This window comes from Fistularia commersonii, chromosome 36 (genome assembly GCF_037954325.1).
Source record: "Fistularia commersonii isolate RoL2024-O1a breed Wild chromosome 36, RoL_Fcom_v1.0, whole genome shotgun sequence".
Classification (NCBI taxonomy): domain Eukaryota; kingdom Metazoa; phylum Chordata; class Actinopteri; order Syngnathiformes; family Fistulariidae; genus Fistularia; species Fistularia commersonii.
Window position 1 is genome coordinate 1,542,020 of NC_141319.1, and position 27,482 is coordinate 1,569,501.

The 27,482-nt window shown below is 44.3% G+C and overlaps 1 protein-coding gene across 1 annotated transcript; it reads left to right on the forward strand.

Moving 5' to 3' along the window:
* Positions 1-25,061, forward strand: LOC147213281 (rho guanine nucleotide exchange factor TIAM2-like). Its single transcript, XM_086143115.1, has 23 exons — positions 1-91; positions 1,108-2,088; positions 3,079-3,502; positions 3,588-3,763; positions 7,168-7,389; positions 9,190-9,375; positions 9,447-9,542; positions 10,872-10,967; positions 12,248-12,299; positions 13,498-13,587; positions 13,916-14,107; positions 15,915-16,012; positions 17,075-17,260; positions 17,342-17,410; positions 17,512-17,637; positions 17,713-17,821; positions 17,914-18,093; positions 18,192-18,304; positions 18,412-18,520; positions 18,622-18,680; positions 18,769-18,859; positions 22,298-22,385; positions 22,890-25,061. Exons 2-23 carry the CDS (start codon positions 1,114-1,116, stop codon positions 23,362-23,364), a joined length of 4,212 nt encoding a protein of 1,403 aa, XP_085999241.1. The 5' UTR covers positions 1-91; positions 1,108-1,113; the 3' UTR covers positions 23,365-25,061.
* The last annotated feature ends 2,421 nt before the right edge of the window (positions 25,062-27,482 follow it).

The window sequence follows — 27,482 nt, forward strand, 5'->3', positions numbered from 1 at the left end:
TTCTCTACCAACAGATGAGAGGAGAGAGGAGAGAGAGAATGGGAGAGAGGGGAAGGATACAGGATTTCTTCTTCTGACCTCAAAATAAAAGGTAAAAAACTTTTTTTTTAAGTTTCCGGTCACAAACTTTTGCGTTCGAACGCGTTTGTTTTGTTTGTGTGTGTGTGTGTGTGTGTGTGTGTGTGTGTGTGTGTGTGTGTGTGTGTGTGATGCGACCGCTAAGATCAGCTGAGACTCCGCGTTTTCTAAAGTCATTCTGTGTTTTCACTTTTCCTGCCCCGAAAAGAAAACAACACAAAACAAAAAGAAAAAAACACCAGAGTCGAGTTCCCGGCGGGATGTTTCCTTCTCAGGAATTCTGAATTCGACAAAGCGGGACCGGGAATTTTTCTCGAAAATGACCTGAATATACAAACAAAGTACCGTAAAATTGACCAGTTTTTAACCGGTTAGAAGACGGTTGCAAGATGGAAAAAAGAGTTTCTGTGATGAAGCTGCTAGAAATAATTTAATTTAATTTAATATAATTTATTTTATTTTTTTTTATCATTTTGTTGTGTTTTATTTTATTTTGTTTTATTTTATTCATGTAAAAAAGTTGGAGTTTGTTTCTACATTTACTGTCAGTTTTCTGACAGCAGGCAAGAGACCGAAGGAAAAAAAACAGAAAAACATTCCTCAACATTGTAAATAGTTATAAATATATATATTTTTATATATATATATATATATATATATATATGATTATTATAAATCTATATATAGGAAAATAGAAAAAATAGAGAGAAAGTTCAAGAAATGTTATAAATGATCCGGAAAAATTAGGTAATAATCAAAAGACTGTTTAGATATGGTTAATCTAAGTGAGTTCTTAAATAAAAGATGTCAATAAATATGTTCATTATTTGAAATGTGGGGGAAATATTGAGAAAAATACAAAATAATATGTCTACATAATAACATAAATAAATATAAATGGCCAAAAATTCTACCTTGCTGACCATTTTTATTTCATTTTTCTTTATTATTGCTGTTTGATATTTGCTCATCACGATGCTGTTGCACCGGGACCCGAGGCCGACTGTGTTTCCTCCGTTTCTCCGCCAGGCGTCGATGGGAAACACGGACAGCCACGCGGGTGTTTCTCCCGCCGCCTCGCTCAGGTTCTCCGCCAGGAAGGAGTCGTCGGCCCGCAGCTGGTGGAGGAGGGGCCAGGGGGCCGGGAGGGCGCGAACGCGGAGCCAGCACACCCTGGGCTCGCCGTACACTTCCTGGCACTATGATCACGTGGCCAGAGGGGGCGCCAAACTGCAGGCCGCGTCCCCTCAGAGGTCGGCGGGGGTCGGCGGTTCCTCGCTGTGCGACTCCCTGGAAAGCCGGGGCGGCGACAGCGGCGGGAGCCCCAAGGTGATGCTGAGCAAAGACGGCACCGTACGGGTGGAGTTCCCCACCTCCAGGGTCATCCCCGTGGAGACGCCGGGCCTCCCCGCCGTCGCCCCGGACCCCTCCCTCCGCACCGGCAAGGGGAGCTCGCTCAGCTCTGACGGCTCCTGGTACGACTCGCCCTGGGGCGGCGAGGAGCTGGCGGACAGCGCCGCCGGCAGCTACCCCATCTTCCAAGCCCCGCAGGGCGAGGAAACCGTCGCCGGGTTCTACTCGACTCAAGCCACCGGGTTCAACTCCGGTCTCCTTTTCTCGGCGGAGTTCACTTCGGCCGCCGCAGCGCGCTCCAACACCTGTTCCTCGGGCCGGACGGAGGACAGCGGCATCGGGGACTCCCTCATCTTGCAGCTGGACGCCGTCTGCGGCCCTAGCGGCGCGCTGCCCACCTTTCCCGCCACGTCGCAGCCAATCAGGGCCGCCTCCTCCGTGCTGCTGGACAATGTCATCCAGGAGGAGGAGGGGCCGGGGGTTGGCGGCGAGCAGAGGTACTCCTCCTTCACGCTGCCCTGCAGGAGGGCGGGAGCCATCGGCGCCACCGCCTCCGCCTCCGTCAGCCAGAATACCCGCAAAGACTTCCTGAAAAGTCGAATCAGACAGCTGAGCGACTGGACAGGAAGTTTGAGCCGCAAGAAGAGGCGGGTTCAGGTGAGAGGAAGCGCTAGTGTCATGTGACAGGAAGATAACGCCAAAGTAGTTTCCTGATGATTCCAGGGTTTTCTGCTTCGACTTATCTCCAGATCTTTAATAACAATCCGTTCCATTCTTATTTCCAGTCCATCCTTGTCCTGATTTTTAACGTCATTTTAAAAACATTTTGTCACATTTTTAATCACTTATTTGAGGCCAATCAATCAATTATATTGACATTAGAAAAAAGTATATTGGCAGAAAAATATAACAATAAATATAACTAACGGACACATTGGAATTGACGCTTAAAAGGGGAAATATTTTCCTATCTGTAATTTATATGTTTAAGATAATTTAAACACTGAAGTCTGGGAGCTAAATGACTGAATCTCTGTCTCGCGGGAACGCCTTTAACAGGAAGTGATGGCATGCCCCTAAACAGGAAGTGACGCAATTCCTGGTTAAAACTCAAGGACACGATTAAAGGTCAACAGGCAGCTTAAACAGTTCTTATTGTTTTAATTCACCTTTGAATACCAAGCAGTTATCACTGTAGTAGTTAACTATTATGTTACAAATACTTTATTATAACTACAGGGCGGTCATTACTCTATTATTAAATGAGCACTCAAAATTTTTTTACACACATCTATCACTGGGTAATACCGCATTAGCACTTCAGTACTTTGTTTTTATTAACACTTTATGACAAAAGTACTGTTTGTTTATTACCACGATGTTTGCCCGTCCTGTACTTCATTATTACAGATGTACACAAAGCCCCTTCATGTCGAAGTACAGTCGAAACTAATTATTGCACAAGTGCATGGTAGTGATTAGTACATTTTATGCAAGTGTCCTGCAGTGCTAACCATGTTATTAAATAGTTCCAGCAGCAATTACTGCATTGTATACAAGTAGTAGCATAGTTATTTATACAAGTATTCAGTATTTATTAGCTTGGCTTCCCTGATGATAACTCAGATGCTTCTGATTCCTCCCCAGGAGCCGTACAGCAACGAGGTTAGCGAGGTTTCCCTGTGGTCCCACAACCCCCTCCACATCCTACACCAGAACCAGAACCAGAACCCGCTCCCTCCGGTCCCCTGCGGCTCCATCTGGAACCCGATTCAGACCAGCGACACCCAGCGGCAAAACATCTACGAGAACTTCATGCAGGAGCTGGAGACGAGCTGCAGCCGGACCGAGGCGTCGGAAGGGGACGGGGAGGAGGATGGGGGGGACCGGGAGGATGCGGTCAAGGAGGGGCACGGCGAGGAACAGCTGGACTTCCTGTTGGAGAAGGAGCAGGGGGTGGTCCGACGGGCAGGATGGCTCTCCTTTAAAGCTCTCATCACCGTCGGAAAGGACAGGAAGCTGGAGCTGGTGGCCCGGCGCCGCTGGAGACGTTACTGGGTCACACTGAGGGGTACGTATTCACCACACCGAGACCGCAGACCCACCACTCACCTCCACTAGTCTACATACTGATAATAAACCCTCCCTTTTCCCAGGATGCTCCCTGCTCTTTTATGAAACGTACGGAAAGAGTGGCGTCGCCGAACAGGACCTTTCGCCCCGCTACGTCCTGCTGGCAGACGACAGCATCGTCCAGTCCGTGCCCGAGCACCCGCGTCGGGAACATGTCTTCTGTCTTAGCAACGCCTATGGTGATGTCTATCTGTTCCAGGTGAGGGCCGCCATCTTACATGTGACCTCACCGCTGGAAGCTGTTGTTTTGTTCAAAAATAACAAACTCCAATGCCAATGGCAAGCTGCTATTTCTAAGATAAGATAAGATAGGATATGTTAAGGTAAGGTAGAGTATGGTAAAGTAAAGTACAGAAGTTAGGATTTAGAAGGATAAGGTAGGACGAAGTAAGTTAAGGTAAGGTTAGGTAAGCGGGGAAGGGTAGGGTAAGGTAGAATAGGATAAGGTTAGGTAAGTTAGCATAGTTCAGGGTGGACTGGGGTAAAGTTAGGTAAGTTGGGGTGGGATAGGATTGGGTAGGATAAGGTATGGTACGGTATCGTAAGGTAAGGTAAGGTAAGGTAGGCTAAGACAGGGTAGGGTAGGCTAGAGTAGGGTAGTGTAGGATAAGAAAAGGTAGTGTAGGATAAGATAAGGTAGTGTAGGATAAGATAAGGTAGTGGTACATAAGGTAGGGTAAGGTGGACTAGGGTAAAGTTAGGTAAGTTGGAGTGGGATAGGATTGGGTGGGATAAGGTATGGTAAGGTAAGGTAGGCTAAGGCAGGATAGGGTAGGCTAAGGTAGTGTAGGGTAAGATAAGGTCAATTAAGGTAAGCTAAGACAAATTAAGGTAAGGTAGGGTGGGGTGGGCTGGCGTCTGGTAGGGTACGGTAAGAGTCTATGACAGTGTACTTTAAATAAAGTCATCGTATTGCTAAAAGAATTGACATATTCATACTGAGCTTTATATTCATACCATATTTATACTTCATACTTCCGAGAGATTTACGGCAAAGAACAAAAACAGTCCACAAAGCCTTCCGTGACCAATAGAAATCAATCCATGAATCAGCTCAGTTCATCTCCTGCCGGCAGAAGTTTGTCTCCTGCCGGCAGAAGGAGTGACTCAGTGTTTGAGCAGGCTGCGGTTTCCCTGCAGCTCGGAGCCACAACAGGCCGGCATACATGCGAGTGCACGAGGCGTGCACGCACCGGCACGACGGACCAGGATAATGACAGTGTTTTCCTGGCAGCCGCGCCGCTGCCGATGGAGGCTAGAAACATAGGAGGAATGTGGAATGTAGGCGCTCAGTATTAACAGAAGAAGGGAAATGGGAAAAGAAAGAGAGGTTTGCAAAAAGAAGAGTAAACAATTTCAATTATCTAATAATTGTTGCTGATTTCATTTGCACATTAATGCTTCTTCTCAAAAAAAGAAGAAAGAAAAAGAAATTGAAACATGTTTATTTTTTAAGGTTTAACATTTTCACTCCAGTTAAAGCCTGTTTGGTCTCTCCAGCTGCAAGTGCTGATGCTAAGCTAAGCTAAGCTAAGCTTAGAACCTGAATATCTACACCTTTTAACTAATTAGCTAATATGCTAAAAAGGGAAAAACTGTTTCAGTTTCCATTATTTTTCAAACAATTTTAAACTTTTGGCTCCAATGCTAAATTGCTAAAACCATGATAAGACTTCGCTTTTTAAGCTTTTCTCTGTGCCTGTAGCTAAGCTAGTTCTTTTCCTCCGCTAGCATTCCTCACCCCAAATTAATCAGACTTGTGATTGATGATGAAAACTCATCCAGTGAGATGTTATTATTTATTCATTTTACAGCCTTTCAGCTAAAACATGGCAGGAAGAAAATTGTTTTCATTTGTTTTTAACACCAGCAGCTAATATCTGTTGTCTGTGTCATCACTTGGGCAGCGAATCAAGCTATTTGTGTATTTTCATGTGGTGAGGCTAGTGCGTCACATCTGCTTCCACTCTGGCTACACTGTTTGGTTACCTTTTTTTTTAGCTTTTGTTTTCCAGAAACCACAGTCATTTTTTAATCCCGTCACGTCTTAAGCTAAAGAGCCAACAATTAAATCAGCTGTTGGCGTGAATCCTAGCTGTCAACAAACAGCTTATAGGCTAACTAGCATGTCCTCTCATATTTCAATCTGTTTCACTTCGACATCTGCGAGGCTAGTGGTTCCTCCTGCCGTCACTTTTCATGCTAAATTGGAATAATCGCATCAAGGATCCTAAATATTTGTTTAAGATGAGGGAAATAGGTTTGACAGAGTTACGGGTAAATGTGAGCCATTAGACAAAAAAAAAAAGGTCAAGGGGTCACATCAATCCGAAAATAAAACTCACGGGCCATTCCTGTTCTGTTTTAACAAAGGGAACGTTTATCTTTAAGAGCTCAGAAAGCCCCTTTTATTGCCGCTCGGCTGCAGAGTGTTTACAGACTGGCGAATCAATTCCTGATGGGGACTCGAGACCGCCGGCTAATTACTTTGATGACGACCATGATGCGTTTCCCCGAAAAATAATTAAAAAAAAAAAAAACACTTTGTGGTGTCAGATGACATTTCTTGCCGAGAAAACTATGAAATATCCCTGTGCGTGGCTGAACGTAGAACCGGACCAAGCAGAAAGCACAACCCGACAGGTGCCATTCTCTTTTAGGACGATGCATATCTTGCACTTTTGCTACAAGATCATTGCGTGTGTTGTTTGCTGGTTCCAGTCCAGAATATTTTGCCAGTAGTTTCCATTCTAGTGGTTCAGTGGTATGCACATTTATCTATACAATGTAGAGTATGTTTATTCTACTATATATTCTGCTTTGTGTAGTTTAAGAAGTTTCAACAAGTGTTGTACTTTGACGAACCTGTGCAAATTTTTGTTATACGAGTGCTTGACACCGACGAGGCCACCGCTGTCCATGACACGGTGTCTGACACACCGCCCACCAACAGGGAGGGCAGTGAAAATCATGGAAAAATATGAGTGAAGTTGCAGAATCGTTCATGAAGGGATGGAGAACTTTTTGTTAGTGAGATATCGTGAAGAGCATCATCTGTGAGAGGGCCGGAGACACCTACAGGGATTCGCTGCAGCATACTGCGGGAATGCCAACAGACGAGGCATCAGAAATGTGATGCAAAGCCAGTGAAGGATGGTTTGATCATTTTAAAAAGAGGAATGTCATTCACTCTGTCGCTAATGAAGTTTGGTGATAAAGTGTAGCAAAGTGTGCAAGTTACATTTAGCAACAGATTGTAGCATTAAGTGTGTAGCGACTAAGTTATGTTAGCCAGAGCACCAACCTCCTCCACCGCCAATCTGATCTTTGAGGTAAATACACTTAATAAAACCGGTTTATTTCTTTACATTCTCTTTTATTTTGTACCATTATTTTCAATATATTATTTGTTATTTATAAAATACATTTGTAACAAAAATGGGGGGACCAAAATGGATTGATAGTGTTTTTAATTGGTTTCGAAGGGGAAATTTTAATTTAGATACAAGCTCAAGTCAAGGTACACCATTGTCAGAACTTGTACCCATCAGTATCAGTATATAACATTTAGACAAACTATATTTGTGTCCTCCTGCCCGTTAGGCTACCAATCAGACGGACCTGGAGACTTGGGTGACGGCGATCCACTCGGCGTCGGCAGCACTGCTGGCGCGGCGTCAGGGGACGGACACGCTGCGTCTGCTGCGGAGCCAGAGCCGCTCGCTCCTGCACAGCATCGACATGGACAGCAAGATGAAGAAGATGGCGGAGCTGCAGCTCTCTGTCATCAAGGAGCCCAAGAACAGGAAAGCGGTGGAAAGCCAGGTCAGTGTCGGGGTCAAAGGTTAAATCGCGAGTGACCTCCATCACACAAATCCAAATGCTTTCACTGATCAAAGTGTCAAAACATTTTTGGATGCAGATTCATTCCCCAGGTGGTGTAAGCTAAGCTAGCAGGTCCTCTTGACATCTTTTGTATTTTAAAAACTTTCTCTATCTTTTTGAGAAAATTCTGTTTCTATTTGTGTCCGCAGCTGCAGTGATTGACAGGATAGTTTTTTTTCTCCCTTTTACACGAGGACGCTCAAGATGTTGCCATATTACTGTAAGGCGTTTTTAGGTGTTAAACAAATACCTCTAATGGAAGCTACTGACATGTTTGGGGTTGTTTTTCTGCGATGTTGCTAGGCTAACCATTTTCCTTCAAGCTAAGCAGTTTCTCGTCTGTAGTCAATATTCGCTGGGTTCCAAGTTGATTTCTAAATCAGCAGAGCACAGCCTGGCTGTAGGATGTGATGAGCGCTAGCGTTGTGTCGTTAGCTGTTAGCCGTGTAACGTTAGACACCCTAAAGGCTGGCGGTTCTGGCAGTGGCTGCGCAGTTTGATACGACTTCCAGATGTTTCTGTGGCCGCTAATCGCCCGCCTGCAAACTTCTTCCCGCAAACAGTGCTGGGAGTGACCTCATAGGTCACATGGCGAGGCGCAGAAAGTGGCAGCAGAAACAGTGAAAAACGTTGAATCATCACAAGGAACGTTTTTGGAGTGACACTTTTAAAACTTTGTTCCAATTCACAACTGTAAGATTAGGCTTAATTTTTGACAAAAACTTCCCAAAAAAGAAACAAAATTGACCTTCAAGTTATGGGAAGGTTAAATGCAAACAATGGAGGCATCCTAAATTTCATTTAAACTTCGTTTGTTAGAAAGAAACACATACTATCTGTGTTTTTCACATTTACAAAAATAACTGTCTGGGAAGAATTCCTGATTGTTTAAGGCCTCTGCTTGAAGAAATTTGGTCTCTTTCCCAGGGCTGCAGAACTTTTTTTTTTTCCTGCATGAGAACTATTGCGCGATTGTTCAGAGGTTTGTAGCTTTTCGTCTGTGCACAAGTTTGTGCAGTGACCAATAGTTTTGAGGGTGAGTATGAAGATCAATGTAACACATCTAGTAAGGCAAATGATACAAGTAATCCTTGGAAAGATCAGCTCAAAACCTGTGCAAAGAGGAGAGCGTCCGTTGCCAAAAGATGGCGATCCTTTAACGCCAAACTCATAAAGGCCAAATGGCGTGTCCAGATAAAGAGTGCCTGGAGGGAATCCATCCCAGCGCTGGTCGCCTCGCTGCAGCTTCTTGACGCTCACATTAATCACTGTGATACACCGCTCTTCTTTATCTCTGCACGCAAATTTCTCACCATTTGTAATTTGTGCGTCTTTGTATGCCTCACGAGATGTGTTACATGGATATTCATACTTTCATACTCAAAACTATCCATCACTCCACATGCAACCACGCTGGTGGTAAATTTCTGCTTTTTCTGCATCAACCATTTTCTGACCAACCAATGCCACAATTGTTCTCAGACACGGTGCAGGAAAAAAGTTGTTGCCAGATGATGTGTTGAGGACAAGCCGCAAGAACTCCCAGACCAGGGCTGCCAGAAGAGAATGACATCATTTGGTTCTCGCAGCCCTGGAAGCTTTGAAAATCAATGTATTCTATAAGTGGTTAGATTTTACCCTGATCACTGTTTTTAGGTTGACAGTGAAACCTGACTCTTCAAGTCGTCATTTGTGGCACAGAGAAGCAGAAATGTTCTGATTTACTTCCTTTGGTTTCAGATCCAGCAATGGGACCAGAACCTGGAGCGACTGAACCTGGATCTGTTCCGGCTGCGCTGTTACCTGTCAAGTCTGCAGGGGGACGAACTTCCAAACCCCAAAGGCCTGCTGGCCGCAGTCAGCCGCAGCTCTAAGGCAATCCTCGGACGCCTGGGCGTTTTCTCCGCTTCGTCCTTCCACGCCCTGGTGAGGCAGCACCGAAGCCCGTGATGGGTCAGAAAGAAGTCACGCGACACTGACGGAAGGTTTGCTCTCAGGTGTGCAGTCGAGATGAGGCCACGATGCGGCGCCGCCGACTGACGGGGGGTAATCCAAGGAGGCGGGGCCTACCGGCATCCATGAAGAGCCTGCAGGTGTCTCTAGGCCTTGTGTCACACCCCTCAGTTTTCTCCTTTAGAAACAATGATTTGAAAGATCACCTGAAAACTAGCGTAGATTGAAAATTTGCATCAAAGTTAGCTTCTTGTACTTTGGGCTGCTCCCATCTAATATCATGGCCTCTTTCACTCCATCCTCAAATCTCCATCCACAAATGGTCCTCCTATGGTCCTGACCTCAGCATCCTTCTACCGAGATCTGCACCACCCCTCCTCTGTAAATGTCCAAGCCTTGTCAACCTGACTCCTCTTCAAAACCTCTAACATGTGCTGTCCATCCGATGGACTCATTCCTTACCCGATCCATCCTCGTCACTCCCAAAGGGAACCTCAACATCTTCATCTCTTCTATCTCCAGCTCTCCCTCCTGTCTTCTCCTCAGAGTCTCTGAAGCGGACATCCTGGCTGGACTCACCTCCATCTTCGTCACCTTTCCCTTCATTCTGGCTGATACCCTTTTGTCCCCCCTGACACTTTTCTCCACCTGTTCCAACCTCTTCTTCACACTCTGTTGACCCTCTGTACTTTAACTCCTTCACCTTCTTTATATCCACTCCCTGTAGCCTTACTGTTCCACTTGAGAAACTGTCCTAATCTTCATTCCTCTCCTTTCCAGAGCATACCTCCACTTTGCTATATTTTCCTCCCCCAGTTCCCTGCTCTCACTGCAGATCATAATGTCGTCATCTGCAAACATCATGGTCCAATGAGATTCCTGTCTAACCTCACCTGTCAGCAAGTCCATCACAGCTGCAAATAAGAAGGGGCTCAGAGCTGATCTCTGCTGTAGTCCCACCTCCACCTCAAACTTCTCTGTCGCACCGACGGCACACCTCACCACTTTTTCACAGCGTGCATACGTGTCCTGCACCACTCTAACATACTTCTCTGCCACTCCAGACTCTCTCATACTCTGCCACAGTTCCTCTCTCAGCACCCTGTCCAATGTCTTTTCTGGATCTACAAAGGCACAATGCCGCTCCCTTCTCCCTGACTGTCTCTGACCTTCTCGGTCAACATTTTCAAAGCAAATACTGCGTCTAGCATCAAAGTTACCCAAAGGATGCCATAAAGAATAACCAGTTGCAATGATATATTTTAGTTAGTTGAGGTTTAGAACGCTGGAGTAACTGGAGAGGGAAGTCACGCCTGGAATGCGGAGGATGAGAATGTTTTGCTGTTGTTCCGAAAATGAAAAACCTGCAATTTTGTCTCGTGTTTGCCGCGTCGTGTTTTGGTCCCTGGTCTAAATAAAGTCTGTCTGCTGTATTTTTAGTCTGGACTTTTTTTGTGTGTGCGTTTCAGAAGCTGCAGGAGCACAGCCTGTCCTCGTCCGTGGCCGCCCGCCACCACCATCATCATCATCCTCATCTTCCTCACCATCATCACATTGCAGAGGAGGTACTTTGTCTTTTTCTTTGTTTTTCACCATCAACTCGGATAAAAAAATCATATTTTGAATTGCAGTCAATTCACATTTACTTAGTACACAAAAAAAATCCTTGGAAAAAAGAATTCAATCCACATAAGATCCTGCTGAGTAGAAATAAAAGAAATCTAAAGATGTTTGGCATTTGTAAAAGAATGGAGCAGCAGGATTGATCTTCATTCCAGAATCCCGCGCCACCTGCTGCCCTTTGACCCCCGGGGTGGGAGCAAGGCTCGGGCCCGGGGGGTGGGAGGGTCAGTCGGCAGCTGCTCCATTCAAAGACCCTTCAGCTTTTAAGCCAGATGCTTTGTCCTCACCCCCTTCACACACACACACACACACACACACACACACACACACACACACACTCACACACACACACACACACACACACACACACACACACACATCAGGCTGCTGAAAATAACTTAAAATAGATTTTGATAATTAAACATATTTCTTCTTGTCTCTTATTACTAATCCCAACAATTATTTTGTTGAATATGAAAACCTTTTAAAATATCATTTTTTCATTATGATTGCTATTATTATTATCATTATTCATCTCAGTCAGGAGCTCTGTTTGTGCGCCCGATACTTTGACGCCCTCTGCAGGCTGATCTGCGGCCCCGCAGGTGCGATTCATGGTTTGATCAGATAGATAGGAAAATCAAATCATGTCTAACATAAAGCATTGTGATTCCCAAAACAGACCTTAAAATCAACATGAAACAGAAGCCAAAATCAAAATTCTACTTAAATCTACATGAAGGTGAATTGCATGTTGGGATCGGAGTGAATTCCATGACAATAATCATAGAAACTGCATTGAATTTGACTTGATTTAACTGAATTAGCATTAACCTACCTGAAATTAAAACATACATGAATTAAAACACACCCAAAACTCAAAAAGGAACAACCTTGGGCAAACAAATAAAAAATAAAATCGTCATAATATTTGAAAGAAACAAAGACAGCATTTTATTATTGTATTACTAATGAAAACTCAGCAAAAGCTAAATTATGGACACATTAGCAGAATCAGAATCAAATTACATGAAAAAAAAGTTTTTATAAAACACATAATTTCTTTATTTATTTTAATACGATCACCTTGATGTAGCCTTCCCACCAGAAAGGTCTTTAATTATTTGTAAAGCATTATGGTTTACATTTATGTACTTTCTGTCTTTGTGTGTGTGTGTGTGTGTGTGTGTGTGTGTGTGTGTGTGTGCGCGCGCACAAGCAGCCGGGTGTCTTCACGCTTCAAGTGTCTCGTCAGGATCCTACGCAGGATTTCGGTGAGGAAATACTAACTCCAACTTCTTCCTTATTTTCCAGTCCAGTTTCTGCCACATCAGCCCCTTTTCCACCAAAATCCCAGGACATTTTTTTCATTACTGGGAACTTATTTCCCTCGGGTTAAAAGAATTCCTGGTAAATCTCCGTGGTCTGCGTTTCCACCGTACCCCTTGAGGTTTTGGGGAATTTATTCAAATCGGACTTGTGACGTACAGGGAAGCAGTAAATTTAACTGCACTGAACACTCCAGTCCACTATGTGGCGATACTGAGTCAAACTGAACGTCATCCTACATTCACATCTACGTTTTTTGATGAAACGAAAACACAAGGAATTTAAATAAACAAAGTTTGCAGCCATGTGTTTTCCACAAATCAAACAAAGGACACTGATTGGTGGAACAGACTTGTGGCAGTGCCCTGCCCCTCAAAGAATCACGGGTCATCTGAATGTCTCATCAGGTTCCTTTTAAAGATGGGAAGGGTGGAACCCAAACACACTTAATGTCTCTCAACGGGTAAAAGTCACAATTCCGCAGGGCGGGTCTTTGACCCACATTACATGTGTAAAAACTCAAGGCTGGTGGGCCAAATGCGGCCCGTCGTGTCATTTTATGTGGCCCGCGAGAACATCTGAAAAGGTCTGACTGTCGTAAATAACTCAAACCCGTGCATTGACCATAAACTGCATTTCCCACTGTTTACGCCGATCATGTTACCCATGAAGTGACGGCATGCTGCCATTAGATCACAGTGTATCCACATCACTGCGATTTTCAACAAGTGGAATTGAGAAATACAAATGATCCTTAAATGTTCAGGAAGACTAATGGAAATAAAAATACATTTAATTGGGGGATGGGGGGGATAGTGTTTTTGCAGTCTGGTGCTTGGGGGCCTCTGACTTAGACCCACACCACCTCTATATATAGACCTGACTGGTGACTAGGTGGAAAGAATGGAGGGTCTGAGGCAGGAAACATGTGCTGACGATTAACAGAATTAACATCCAAAACTCAGGGATTTGGAAAAATACCAGAGTGTTTCAGAATTCCCAATAATACAAAATACAAACCCTCAGTGGGAAAAGGAGGTGATTGGGACATTTTTTCTTAACCAGATGTAATCAATATGATTTATATATTTTATAAGTTACTTCTTTATTGTTTTCAGGCAGTGTTTTCTTTTTATCCGCCAGGTTTCGCCGTGACAGGTCATGTGGACGTCGGAGGGAAAACTCACGTCTTCATCAGCGATATTGACCAGCTCGGACTTACGGCCCGCAGAGGTTAGTCCTTTTTCTACACATTTTGTCTGGATTATTTTTTTGCTCATTTTATGTAATTTGTAAATTAAAAAAAATGAATAATCAATTAAAGGAAGACACACTCTACTTTTTCTGCATTGGTTTCCTCCGGGTTCTTCCCACAGTCCAAGAATATGCCGGAGGTTCATAGGAAATTGCTTAGATGTGTGAGTGAATTAATAAATGAATGGTTATATGTCTTTTGTGTGTAATGATAATAGATATCATCAGTAATAATGACTGAAGAAATGAATAATCAATTCATTGATTATCAGATTTTTTTTTAAAATGCTAATGCATGTGCGTGCAGGCCTTGAGTTGGGGGACGAGGTCCTGGCGGTGAACGGGTTCCCGGTGTCAGGACTGGATCTGGACCAGATGCAGGGTCTCTTCACCCACCAGGAGCTGCGTCTGCTGCTTCGTAGAGACGTGTCACATGACCCATGCGACCCCGGCGACCCGTTTGACCCGCCCCCTCCCAGTCTGCCGAACTTTACGGACGGTAGGACGAGCATGGTGGCATCTCAGGGGTCACCAAGGAATCCATAGCTTCATATTGTAAAATGTCAAACATATGATCTTACTAATATTTAGAAAGAAATACATAGTTTGAATTGAGGAATAAAACACATTTAAAGCGTCATCTAACAACGCGCCAATTTTTAGATGATTTTTCGCCATTAAAATAAGTGAATCATCAATGAATAATCAACTACAGGAAGACCTGGACCGACTGCATTTCCCAGTTACGTTACCGTCTCCCATGTATTTATTTCGAAAGGATCTAGTTTGCAAGCGGAGATAAACAGTATGTTTACATGCAGCGCTATTCAAGGAAGAGGAAGCTTTGTTTACATTCGCTGGTTGTACTTTGGTTTTTTGGTTGTTTTTTCAGAAAGCTTTCGCACATCATTATGGCTCTCAAATGTAAATCAGACGCTTCTGATGGCAGTTCTTTGAAAAAAAGGAAATCAGTCTCCACGGAAGTCAAATTAGATCTAATAAAATCCTCGGGGAAAAGAGGGAAATAACAACGAATGAAGGCCGGATGCTTAGAAAACTTGATTTGTATTAGAAAAAAGGTTTGAAAAAGACCTCACATCAAAAGACTAGTTTTAAGTTTTTTGCCCGGGTATTTGTAGAGCCTCTGCTATTTCCGTCCATCGTTCCGGTCGATCGTGATACGTTAAAGAGTTGACATTGTTCAAGCCGGGCTGTTCTGCCCTCAGCGCCGCCATCTGACCCTTTTTCTAGATGCTTCATACCGATTAGGACGTCCTTCGCTGTTCCCGTTCATCCATACCGCCAAAAAATACCGTCTCTGCCGCCAATACCGCTCTGGTGATCGCTCGTCTACCAGGTTGCCAGTTTTGTCAGAGCTCATCTATTGGTTGCTGATTGTGTTAAGACACTGTAGAGACTTGCGATAATAAAAAAAACATATTTGATATGGTCACAAGCCCAAGGCTCGGGAAAGACTGAGCTTCAACTGCTTGTCAACTGCGTGATACTGAGAGTGCCCTGGAACTTTAGTAAAGCTCACAAAATTTCCAATTTTCCTTCCAACTATCAGTTTTAGGTCTGCGACAGTGAAAATCGTTAAATCGTTAAAATGCGTGTACTTGTTTTCTCAGGAAGGTAGAGAGGCCTGCATATTGATAGCTGGAATGCAAAACCTCCTATCTGAAAAAAACACTTTTTTCGGGAAATGAAAAAAACGTTTCATTTCATTACAGTATGGTTACAGTATGGTCTTTGATATTCACATTCACATTCTATCGTTCACAGACGATATTTCTATGTTATAATTTAAAAATACATAGCATGTATTTTCACCACTGACAATGCAGATTAGTGTTTTTTTTCCTATTTTTTTCCGCTTCATTGTGCACATAGGAGTTTTGTCATGTGACATTTATGTCGAAAGAAAGGGCGGGATTATCTTGCAGATAGACTGAATATGCGGAGCCATCCCATTTCTCACCATTCAATGAAAAAACCCAAAATCGAAAAATTTGCTGATAGGAGGTTTTGCATTCCAGCCATCGATATGCTTTTCCAGACTTCACTGTGTTAAAGTAATAACTGACTGAGGTACTCATGTACCGTATGTGAGTTCTCACGGCGAAACGCGTTACATTGCACTGCGTGAACTGAATTCCGACATGAATCGAGGACCTCCTGTATCTTTAAATAGTCCAACAATTGACATCCAGAATCCATATGTCCAGCCTGCAGCTGCTACTACGACAACGCAGGCTTTTATTTTGAAGGTGGCGCTCTCTGACCCACTAACACTTCCTTTTTAGACCCTGATTTTGACAACGTCATAGACTGGCCGCTGACCGATGACGTCGTCCGTCCTCTGGAAGACGTTTCCTCGGAGACATTAGTGGACGAGGAGCAGGTGAGTCTCTGATTATTGATTGGCGATTGACTACAGAATTTTTGAAAACGATTTTGCTTGAAATCACACCCATATAGGTTTTCAGATGTTTAATGTTCTGTTTTACAAATTTCAAATTTGAGAATATAGAATATCATGTATACTGGAATGTATCTTTTTTTAAAGATAAATAATTTTTTTATTTATCTTTATATTATATTTTTGTATATTATATATATTTTATATAATTTAATTAATAAAATAACTTATTTTAAATTAATTCAATCAAATTTACTCCATTTTCATATTTTGCCAATTTTAAGCTATTTATAATCAATTAAATCTACTTTCTTTTTGGCTTCTTTTTTTATGTTCATTGTGTTTATTTGACCGTCTGTCTGGAGGGAGTTTTTCAGTAGACTATGCCAGTGAAAAAGTCCAGCGGCGGAGTCGGGCTTAACTCTTGTGTTTGGCGGCTGGGCATCAGGGCAGCAGGTGTCTGAGCCTCACAGGTTCCAAGCCTCTTCCCGTGATCCTCTCGACGCGTGTCATGTGACGCGCTCTAATCTTCATCGCTGTTCCTCTGTCAGTCGGAGGCTTAGTGGTGTTGCGTTACGGCAGCGGAGACTCCCATGTTGTTCCTGGCCTCCTGCTCCTCTCCCTTCCGACCTCTGACCTTCACCCCACCCTGCCCACCCAGCCTAGGCGCCCTGTGCTGGGTGCTGCCGCCGGAGGACGAGGACGATGAGGAGGAGGAGGAGGAGAAGGAGGAGGAAGAGGAGGAGGAATTGGCGTACGGAGCCGGTGTTGACCTGCTGCAGCGTCTCTCAGGGGTGCTGGATGAGGCGGCCAAACGCCTGCTGCTGGTAAACACTGGCAGGGGTCAGAGGTCAGGCAGGTGTTTAGATCTGCAGAATGAAGAGACAGGAAATAAATTAGACACTAGCCAAAAATCAGAGTTCATTCACGAAAAGGAAACACAGGTTGTTTTGTTGTGGTGAGGTTATAGTTCGGGGTCAAAGGTCAAAGTAGCGGGTAGCTTGACCCGGGAGCTGACAGTCCGTTCGTGTCCGTCACCCTCAGAATGTGGACCGGGTCTCCTCGCAGTATCAGGCCTTCCCAGAGGGCCGTGAGGTGGCGGGCCTCCCCAAGAATCCCTACGGCGAGGAGGCGGGGCTTCAGCCGGCGTGCCCCGCCCATCTGAGTGTCTGCCAGCGGCTGAGGAAGGTCATCGAGGAGCTGGTGGACACAGAGAAGTCCTACGTCAAGGTCAGTGACAACATCTCATCGGCTTGATGACGCCAGCGCCTCACTTCCTGTTCGCTGATGGGTTTCCTGTGTGGCTCTCAGGACCTGGTCGGCCTGTTCGACATTTACCTGACGCCGCTGCAGGCTGAAACCTTCCTCAGTCACCATGAGGTCAGTGACCTCTGACCCCTAGCCGCTCGGCGTCAATAACAATATCGCCCACGTGAGCGTTTCCCGACTGATCCTTGTTTGTGTTTGTTTACGTGACTCAGATGGAGTCATTGTTCGGGAGCTTGCCGGAGATGCTGGACTTCCAGAAGGTGTTCCTTCAGACCCTGGAGGAGAGGATCTCGTCTTGTCCGAAGCTCAGCAGCCTGGAGACGCCAGAGCAGTTCAAGGTGAGCGGACCCTTAGTCCTCGGATCGCGTCCCGCCGTCCCGTCATTAATCGCCACTTCCAAATGAAACCCTCAGAAGCTGCTCTCCTCCCTGGGCGCATCCTTTCTCTACTACGCCGACCACTTCAAGCTCTACAGCGGCTTCTGCGCAAACCACATCAAGGTCCAGAAGGTTCTGGAGAGAGGTATGTGTTGTGATGCGACACAATCGCCGGTTTATGATCAAAAATTGGTCCGATTCTCCAAAAAATGTATCCCGTCGAACATCTCTGTGCAGCAAAAACTGACGGGGCCTTCAAGCAGTTCCTGGAGGCCAGAAATCCAACCAATCAGCACTCAGCGACGCTGGAGTCCTTCCTGATCAAACCAGTTCAGAGAGTGCTGAAGTATCCGCTGTTGCTGAGGGAGCTGGTGACCCTGACCGACCCCCACAGCCCGGAACACACACACCTGACGGGTACACACACGCACACACACACAGACCGGAACCCCCCCCCCCCCCCCCCCCCCCGGGGCCTCCAGCTCCACGCTGCAATTCCATCTGTGTCCACACAGAGGCGCTGAGGGCCATGGAGAAGGTCGCCAGTGACATCAACGAGATGCAGAAGATCTACGAGGACTACGGCTCTGTGTTTGAACAGCTGGCGGCCGAGCAGAGCGACCGGCAGGTGAGGCGGAAAACCGCTCATCCAGGCTGGCCCCACCGCTCAAAGTTTCCCAGAGCGAGTAAGTGTTTTCAGAAATGTCTGAAACCTTTCCACGTCTCCTCCTGCAGGTGGCAGAGATCTCCATGGGGGAGTTCCTGGTTCAGTCGTCTGTGGTTTGGTTGAACCCTCTGCCGAGTCTGGGCCGCCTGAGGAAGGAACCCGAGCTCGTGCTCTTCGGTATGTTTTCACAATAATACCTCCAGTTTTACTCAAGAACCTCTGACTCGGCGGTCTAAAGACTCATTTTCGGATACGTATTGTTGTGTCCGTGTCGTCAGTGTTCAGGAGAGCCGTCATCTTGGTTTACCGTGAGACTGGCAAGCTGAAGAAAAAGATGGTGAGTTTGAAACTATTTCGGAGGGGGGGAAAAAACTTGTTTCTGTGTTTCCCAGTGCGGGTTTACAACTCCTCTCTGTGTCGGACAGTCCGGCTCCCGCTCGTCCGACGCCGACCCCTTCAGGTTCCGCTGGTTGATCCCTGCATCGGCGGTGCAGGTCAGAGCTGCCAGCATCGCAGGTGAGTGACCAATCAGATAAACGGACGACGCTCTACACTCTCCATCTTGCTTTCAGTGAAAGCGAAGCAACTGAACACAAAATGGCCAACAAATTCCCGATTAAGCTGAGCTGATCGCAAAATTAATCCTAAACGCTTGTCACCCAGCGGCGCAGCGTGAAATCCTCTCTGGGGCGGCGTGGCACAGGAGGGAGAGCAATCATCTTTGGGACCCAACATTCTTGATTCAATTCCCGGCTCCTCCTAGTGTGAATAAGTGTTGTTGAGCAAGACCCTGAAAGGCTGCTCCCCTGGCCCAGGTGGACAGCAGCCCTCTGCTCATGGTTCATCCATGATGGCTTCATTGCAGAGAATTAATTTCCCCACAAGGGATTGATAAATTATTATTATTATTCCTGCTGACCTTATGGATCACTCTGCAAAACATTGACTCCTTTTCCTCAGTCTGTATCTTTAGAGCCATCGAGTGGTAGAAAATGGGATTAGAGTTATCCATGTCGCGTTGTATCGCGCGAACATTCTGACTTTGATTGTTTTGGGGGGGAAATATTTATGAATCTATTTATTCATTATTTATTCCGCTCAATCACAAATACTTTATTGATGTTGGAGGAAATTGAGTGGTTTCAGATGCTCCATACTGAAAGAGATCAGTAAATAGGAAGAGATTAGCAGTAATAAATAAAGATAATTAGGATAAAGCCCTTTTTATAGGCTGTGTTAGAGTTTTTTGTCCAATTCAATGTGGACACCCATGTATTTGTAGCTCTCCACAATGTCCACAGCAACCCTCTGGATAGAAACAAGGAAGGAGGTGATCTGGACCTTCTAAGATCCACAATTAGCTCCTTTATCATACGGGATCGGTCGTGGACCGGGTTAGCAACGACCGCCATCGGTACTGATGACCTACAGGGTACTAATGGAAATTGGGCTACTGTGGGTCGAAGAACAAGAACAAGAAGAAGAGGAGGAGTGCGTGTTCGGAAGCAGAGAGAGAGGAGGAAAGGAAAGAGCCTGGGACTGAGAGTAGGGACTTTGAATATTGGGACTGCAGAGAAGGAAGGTGGATATACTGTGTGTCCAGGAGACCAGGTGGAAAGGTAGGAAGGCTAGGAGCTTTGGAGCAGGCTTTAAGTTGTACTATTATGGTACTGACAAGAAGAGAAATGGAGTAGGAGGTATCTTGAAGGTGGAGTTTGTTAGGAGCTCCCAGATGATTGGACAACTACAGCTAGTGTTATCAGGGAGACAGGTAGAAGAGTACTTGGTGTGTCATCTGGAAGGAAAGTAGATAAGGAGACTTGGTGGTGGAATGAGGAAGTGCAGGAGTATATACAGAGAAATCGGTTAGCAAAGAAGAAGTGGGATACTGAGAGGACTGAAGAGAACAGACAGGAGTTCAGGGAGATGCGGCGAAAGGTAAAGATTGAGGTAGCAAAGGCAAAACAAAGGGCATACGATGATTTGTATGCTCGGTTGGATAGTAAGGAGGGTGAGAATAATCTATACAGGTTGGCGAAACAGAGAGATAAAGATGGAAAGGATGTACAACAGGTCCGGGTGATTAAGGATAGAGAGGGAAATGTATTGACAGATGCTAGAAGAGTGATGGGAAGATAGAAAGAGTACTTTGAAGAGCTGATGAATGTGGAAAATGAAAGAGAGGCAAGGGTAGAAGAGGTGACTATTGTAGACCACAAAGTAGCACAAATTAGTAAAAGTGAAGTGAGGAAGGCATTGAAGAGGATGACGAGTGGAAAAGCAGTTGGTCCGGATGATATACCTGTGGAGATGTGGAAGTGTCTAGGAGAGGCAGGGGTAGATTTTCTGACTAGATTATTCAACAGGATCTTAGAGAGTGAGAAGATGCCTGAAGAATGGAGACAAAGTGTGATGGTGCCTATTTTTAAGAATAAAGGGGATGTGCAGAATTGTGGCAACTATAGAGGGACAAAGTTGATGAGCCATACAATGAAGTTATGGGAAAGAGTAGTGGAAACCAGGCTGAGAGCAGAAGTCAGCATTTGTGAACAGCAGTATGGCTTCATGCCAAGGAAGAGTACCACAGATGCAGTATTTGCGTTGAGAATGCTAATAGAAAAGTACAGAGAAGGCCAGAGGGAGCTGCATTGTGTTTTTGTAGACCTAGAAAAAGCATATGACAGGGTGCCAAGAGAGGAGCTCTGGTATTGTATGAGGAAGTCTGGTGCAGGACATGTATGCTCACTGTGAGACATTAGTACGGTGTGCTGTAGGGGTAACGGAGAAGATCAAGGTGGAGGTGGGACTCCATCAGGGATCAGCTCTGAGCCCCTTCTTGTTCGCAATGATGATGGACAGGCTGACAGATGAGATTAGACAGGAATCCCCATGGACCATGATGTTTGTGGATGACATTGTGATCTGTAGTGAGAGCAGAAAACAGGTAGAGGAAAATCTAGAGAGGTGGAGGTATGCTCTGGAAAGGAGAGGAATGAAAGTTAGTTGCAGCAAGACAGAATATATGTGTGTGATTGGGAGGAACTCGGGTGGAACGGTGAGGCTACAGGGAGTGGAGATCAAGAAGCTGGAGGATTTCAGGTACTTAGGGTCAACAGTCCAGAGCAGCGGAGAGTGTGGAAAAGAGGTGAAGAGACGTGTCCAAGCAGGTTGGAATGGGTGGAGAAAAGTGTCAGGGGTACTATGTGATAGAAGACTATCGGCCAGAATGAAAGGAAAGGTGTACAAGACGGTGGTGAGACCAGCGATGATGTATGGACTAGAAACTGTTACTATGACCAAAAGACAGCAGGCAGAACTAGAGGTTGCAGAGATGAAGATGTTGAGGTTCTCTTTGGGAGTGACCAGGATGGATAGGATCAGGAATGAGTCTGTAAGAGGAACAGCACATGTTAGATGTTTTGGAGAGAAGGTCAGAGAAGCCACACTGAGATGGTTCGGTCATGTACAGAGGATAGAGAATATATTGGTAGACGGATGCTGGAATTGGAGTTGGTGTGAGAGAGGCGGATACGGACAATAGGGTTAGATGGAGAAGGTTGATTCGCTGTGACGACCCCTGAAGGGAAAAGCCGAAAGAAGAAAAAGAAGTCTTAGGTACGTTTAGCTGCAGATGGTTCTGCAGGAGTCCACCATAGCCCGGTTTCCAACTCCTCACCCACAGACATTCAACCATTCAGACACCGGGTTATTTTAGGTCTCAGTGAACCTACTGTATGCTCCAAAGGCCCTCTATCAGAATCAAACCAGGGACCTTCTTGCATTGTCAATTCATAAATTGCAAACTTTTATCACAATTTGGCAATTTCGTTTAATTTGCAGGTGAGTTTCTGCTGATTTTCAGGTCACTTATTCTTTAGGCACCGCTGCAGAGTGGAATTGGCTTTTGCAGGTGTGTGTGTCTAAGCGGTGTGTGTGTGTGTGTGTGCGTTCCAGGGTCGGAGAGGTCATGTGTTTGGGAGCTGGTCCACTCCAGGTCGGAGGTGGAGGGTCGACCGGAGACGGTGTTCCAGCTGTGCAGCAGGTGAAAAACAAGACCACGTTGCCTGTTGCCTTTTTATTCTCAGACACCAGATTTCACCTTATGAATCCATAAGTTTTACATAATTATGCTAATAATTCTCAGCCCACTCACTTCCTGCCTATTTTTGTGTCTTCATTTTATTCTAATTGTCACTCTCTTCATGTTGTTGTTTAGTTTTGGTTGTCTACTTTCACCCTTACTGTCTTTTTTTTTCCATTCTGATCCTTGATGTTGTTCTCTCTGCTGTCTATTTATTTGAGGATGTCTTTTGGTTTTTCTAATTGTCTCTATTTATATTCCTATTTATTGGACACAACTGTTACGCCGGTGTGACAAAAGAATTTCCCCTATGAGATCAATAAAGTTTATTTTATCTTATCTTAATAACGGGAAAAACACTACGTGAGTACTCTCTGTGATTAACAGTAACATAAGCAAAAAGTCAAAATTATATGAAGTTGTGATTTTTTTATGGAAAAGGTTGATCTTATTGCTATATTTCAGCGGTTTGGAGTCAAAGGCCGGTGTCCTGCGAGTGCTGCGGGGCCTCCTGAGAGACCGAGGGTCCACCGGGACCTGGAGGAGGGCCAAGTCGGCCACGTCCGAGGACACCGGGACCTGGAGGAGGACCAAGTCGGCCACGTCCGAGGGAGGCAGGACGTGGCAGCAGCGTTGTCACGGCGGCGCTCGTCACCCGGCAGACGGAGGCCACCGGTCGCTCCTGGGGGAAACCAGCTCGGAGCCGCTGCTGACTCACGGAGCGGCCGAGGGAAAGAGGAGCCGCCTCGGCTCCCTGACCGGCGACCTGGAGATGCGGCTCAGGAGCCTGAACTTCAGCGACGACGAGGGCGAGACACCGCGGGACATCGGCAGCGTCCTGGACAGGGACTTCAGCCTTCAGAGCGTGACCTCGATAACCGATGAGAACTGCTTTTACGACAGCGCCGCGGGAATTGCCGGTCCCAAACCGGACGGCTAACACTGACACGCTAGTGTTAGCATCACAACGTGGATCTACTGAAGGATCCGGTCTTTGATACACTCTCCAAACACTGGATCCTGCGTTTTCCCACGATGCAACTGGACCGCGTCCCGCCGAGGAGCAGCAGAGCTAGAGAGGATCCCAAAACAATTGCGGATGTCGCGCCTCTGAAAAACACTTGACTGAAAAGAGGAACAACTGAAATCTGACGTGGCCGAGCCACGACGTGTTAGATACAGAAGAAAACCCTTAGCAGCTCGGGAGGCACAGGGCGGGCTGGATGTTTATACCAGGTGTGAATGAGATGGTGAACTTTTGTATTTCTACTCGTGCGAATGATCGTATGTCTGAATGATGGTTGAATCAGGCCGTGAAGGGTTGTATGTCTCAATGTGATGTGCGAATGAAAGACTGAATTATTTGTCTATATCAGGGATCGGCAACCTGAGTCTCCCTCTGCCTTTTGAAAATAATTAACGAGTATTTTATTAAAATGTATTTTATTTTAGTTTATCATTTTTAAATGTAATTTTAAATGTGAAGATTATGGCGCTCTGGTAAAATCTAAAACGTGTTAAAATATTTTTGTCGCTCTTAATAAGCGCCTGCACGCGCCAATAAGAGGATGAGAGGACGGCAATTTAAATTAGGTTTTCTTCTTATAAATATAAGAAGGATTCAAATTGACATTGAGTATTTTGCTTAAAAGTAACCTTCAACCCAACTTTTTTTTCAGAGTTCAAAATGATTTGTTGCATGCGAAAATGTCATTTTGTTTTCTCTGCAGTTCATAGATTTAAAAAAAAAAAGCGAAACATTTGTTTATAAATAGTGTAAAGGCAAAAAAAACAATGTTATATGCCGTGTTAATTCATTTTAAATTTCAAAAGGGTTGTGGGGAAACGGGTCCAAATGGCTCTTTGAGTGGTAAAGGTTGCCGATCCCTGTACTACATGATGTATGAATGAGAGAATGAATGTTTGTGTGAATGAATGTGCTCTATATGACGGATGAATGGCTGCACATCTATAGGATGTTTGAATGACAGGGTGAATGGTTGTATGTCTCTACAAGTGGGCCTGTGATTGGTCCAAATTGAATCCCGCCTCTCATACAATGTCAGCTGTGATAGGCTCCAGCAACTCTGCCTGCAGGATAAGCGGTATGAATGAATGAATGAATGAATGAATGAATGAATGAATGAATGAATGAATGAATGTCTGAGCCCAGGCCGCTTGTGTTCCCCTCCCCTTACGAGTGGATGGTTTGTCTTGAATCCAACTGATCTGTATCGAGGATCCTGACAAAACATCTGGATTCACAAAGGAAACGTGGATATCTACAAAAAAGAAAAACCTCGTAGACCATTGTTTTTATCTTTAGCTCTTAAAACGTTGTAAATACTTGTCTGTATAGTGTAATTCCTCCTGTTTAACAGACATTTACCCGACAAAAGCAGTTCATTCCTGGAGCCGCTGGATGGATTCAAGCTTTTGTACTGAATGTATTTATACCCTTTTGGTTATTGCGCTCTGAGATGTTCGGAAAACAGTGTTTCGGTTTTGGAAAGAACCTCCAGCCTATTTTTTACCCTGTAATTTATTTTCTTAAAAAGCTTCCTTTCAAGACCCGGGGGGTCGATTTTATAAAAAAAATAAATAAATAAATAAATAAATCCAATAAAATGGATAGAACTTAATCAGTTGTGTTTTTGAAGGTGACAAACCAAAATAATCCTCCAACTCACACAGAAAATGTTTTTACAGTTTTAATGTTTGACTTTTCATCTCATAGATTTCGGTAACAGTGCTGGAGGAAAGTTAAAGTCGAAGAAATGTACAATATCCTTTTCAATTTGATCAAATGTTTGATTTTTCAGAATTGCTTTAATTAATCTGATCTAATTTTGGGGTTTTTACAGTAAAAAGATAGACATCCCCTTAAATGTCTTGAATATGAGAACACACAACCTTTCCATATGTAAGTGCTTTGTGGGATCCCCACCCCCTACACATACACACACACACACATACATACATTCACAGTTTGGTTTAAACAGCAGGAATTTGCTGAGCTGCAAACAGTTTCTAAAACCACGTGTAACAGTTTCTAGTGTGTGTGTGCATGTGTGCGTGTGCGTGTGTGTTTCAGTAGTAGGATGAAGACCACGCGTCTCTCTGCCGGTGAGTCTCTGCATTTTCCTTATTTAACTCACATCGATACATCTCTTTATCAACGGTTCACAATTTAATACCTTTTTTTAAATCTATTTATGATTACTGGATTTCATCTTTCATGAATTTGATGGAAGGAATTTCAAAGTAAAATAACAAATCACTGGAGCAGGACAGGAGAACGTTTGGGGAACGTGAAGATTCTGCATCTGTATCTTGGGTTGTCTCTGAGTGTGAGGGTTTTGTGAAGTATCTTCAGGACTAGAACCTCGGAAAGCCATGCTTTGGGGGGTCTCAGTTCCTGAGGCCCGCGTTGGGCACCAACGCCACTGTGGCTCCTCTTCTCATTTCTCCCGCTTCTTCTCCTCTTCCTCCTGATGTGGTCATGTTTATCGGCCAAAATCCAGTTACGATTTCTGTTATAATTCATCTATTAATTTGATTTGAAAAATTTATACAGGACTTTCCAGTAACAGCCAACCTTGGAGCAAAAAAGCCAACTTGGCCAACACTTGACAAACCATAAATTTTAATATTTCTTATTTTAAGCTTTATTCCAAGATCCTAAAAAACATGACCCAACTCAAATAAATAGGATGTATTTCCTCTTTTTAATAAATACACATATTTATAAGCCATTATTCAGGTTTTTTCTTTCATATTTGAACTTGTTTATTGTTTACATTTACATACACCTATTATTTGAATGTATCAGGGTTAAACGTTTTAATGTTATGTCGCAGACATTCCCTGGTTTTTCAATGATACAGGATTCAAAATGAATGATTAAACATCAAATCCGAAATTATTTCACAGGCGTTCTTGCATGTCATTACATTTCATGTTTTTTTTCCAGAGAGGCTTTTTTTTCCACAAAATAATTAACCCCCACAGGATCAATACTGTCTCTTATCGGTAAGAAACAGAATGTGAAAGATGCTTCAACTGATCGGCATTTCCTTCATTTACCATTTTAAGAGTCCTTTTATTTTTCTCCCGGGAGGTTTTCTGGGTTTGATAGATATCTGCGTATGTGTATGGCAGATAAACCAGGTCATTTGTATTCCTTGTGGAGCCTCTGGCTTTTTTTTTCCCTGCCAGATGGTTAAACTATTATCACAGCGACTGCAGGGTCAAAGGTCAAAGTGGCTGCTTTGAGGCCGAGCTAATTTCAGCAGGATGGGATGAAAAGCCGGAGCGCAGCTAATTCCGCACGCGGCGATGACATTTGTTCTGCAAAGGCCGATAAATTGTAATAGATAAAGGAAAAAAAATTAATAATAAAGCCATAGAAAAAAAAACAACAGCTTTCTTCAAATTGAGAAGTCAAAATGAATCAGTTGGTGATCTCAAAATACATTTTAAAATTTTGCATCTTTCAAATCCTGGATGTCTTTTTTTTGTTATTTCTATTTCTAGAATACATTCATGACATCAGATATTTATTTTAGCCTCATTTTATTTAAGGTTGTCTTTGCATTTGCAGCTTTATGAAGGTTTATGAATGAGACTGTTTAAAAAAATGGATTTGGATTATTTGTTATTACATTAATACATTAACGTGATTTCCCATTAAAATATAAAACAATGGCGCGGTCATTTTGGATCACAATAATCTGCTTTATTTGGCTTAATTGTACAGTCAGCTCTGAATCAGTGAGCACAAAGGAAACCCAGCCAAGATGAAGAGAGAATAAATGTTCCTTCTTAAAAGGAGATAAAAAGACAAAAAGTAGCACTGTAGGACAAGAATGCGGTTAATAAATTAGAGGTGAGATCGAGCCTCCTGAAATAAATCGGGTAAAAGAAGGAAGTGAGGTGAGAGCCGTCCTTGTTTGTCCTCCAACCTTCGAAGGCCTGCAGGCGTCCCGTCAAACCTCCGGAGGCCCGTCGGTGACGGCTGGCTTTGCTTTGCTGCGCGAGGCGGCAAGCAGCTGCACC

Coding starts and splice junctions, on each gene's coding strand:
- LOC147213281 (XM_086143115.1), top strand. CDS start 1,114: ATGGGAAACACGGACAGCCACGCGGGTGTTTCTCCCGCCGCCTCGCTC. Junction 12,300..13,497: donor GGATCCTACGCAGGATTTCG/GTGAGGAAATAC, acceptor TTTATCCGCCAG/GTTTCGCCGTGACAGGTCAT. Junction 14,108..15,914: donor TCTGCCGAACTTTACGGACG/GTAGGACGAGCA, acceptor CTTCCTTTTTAG/ACCCTGATTTTGACAACGTC.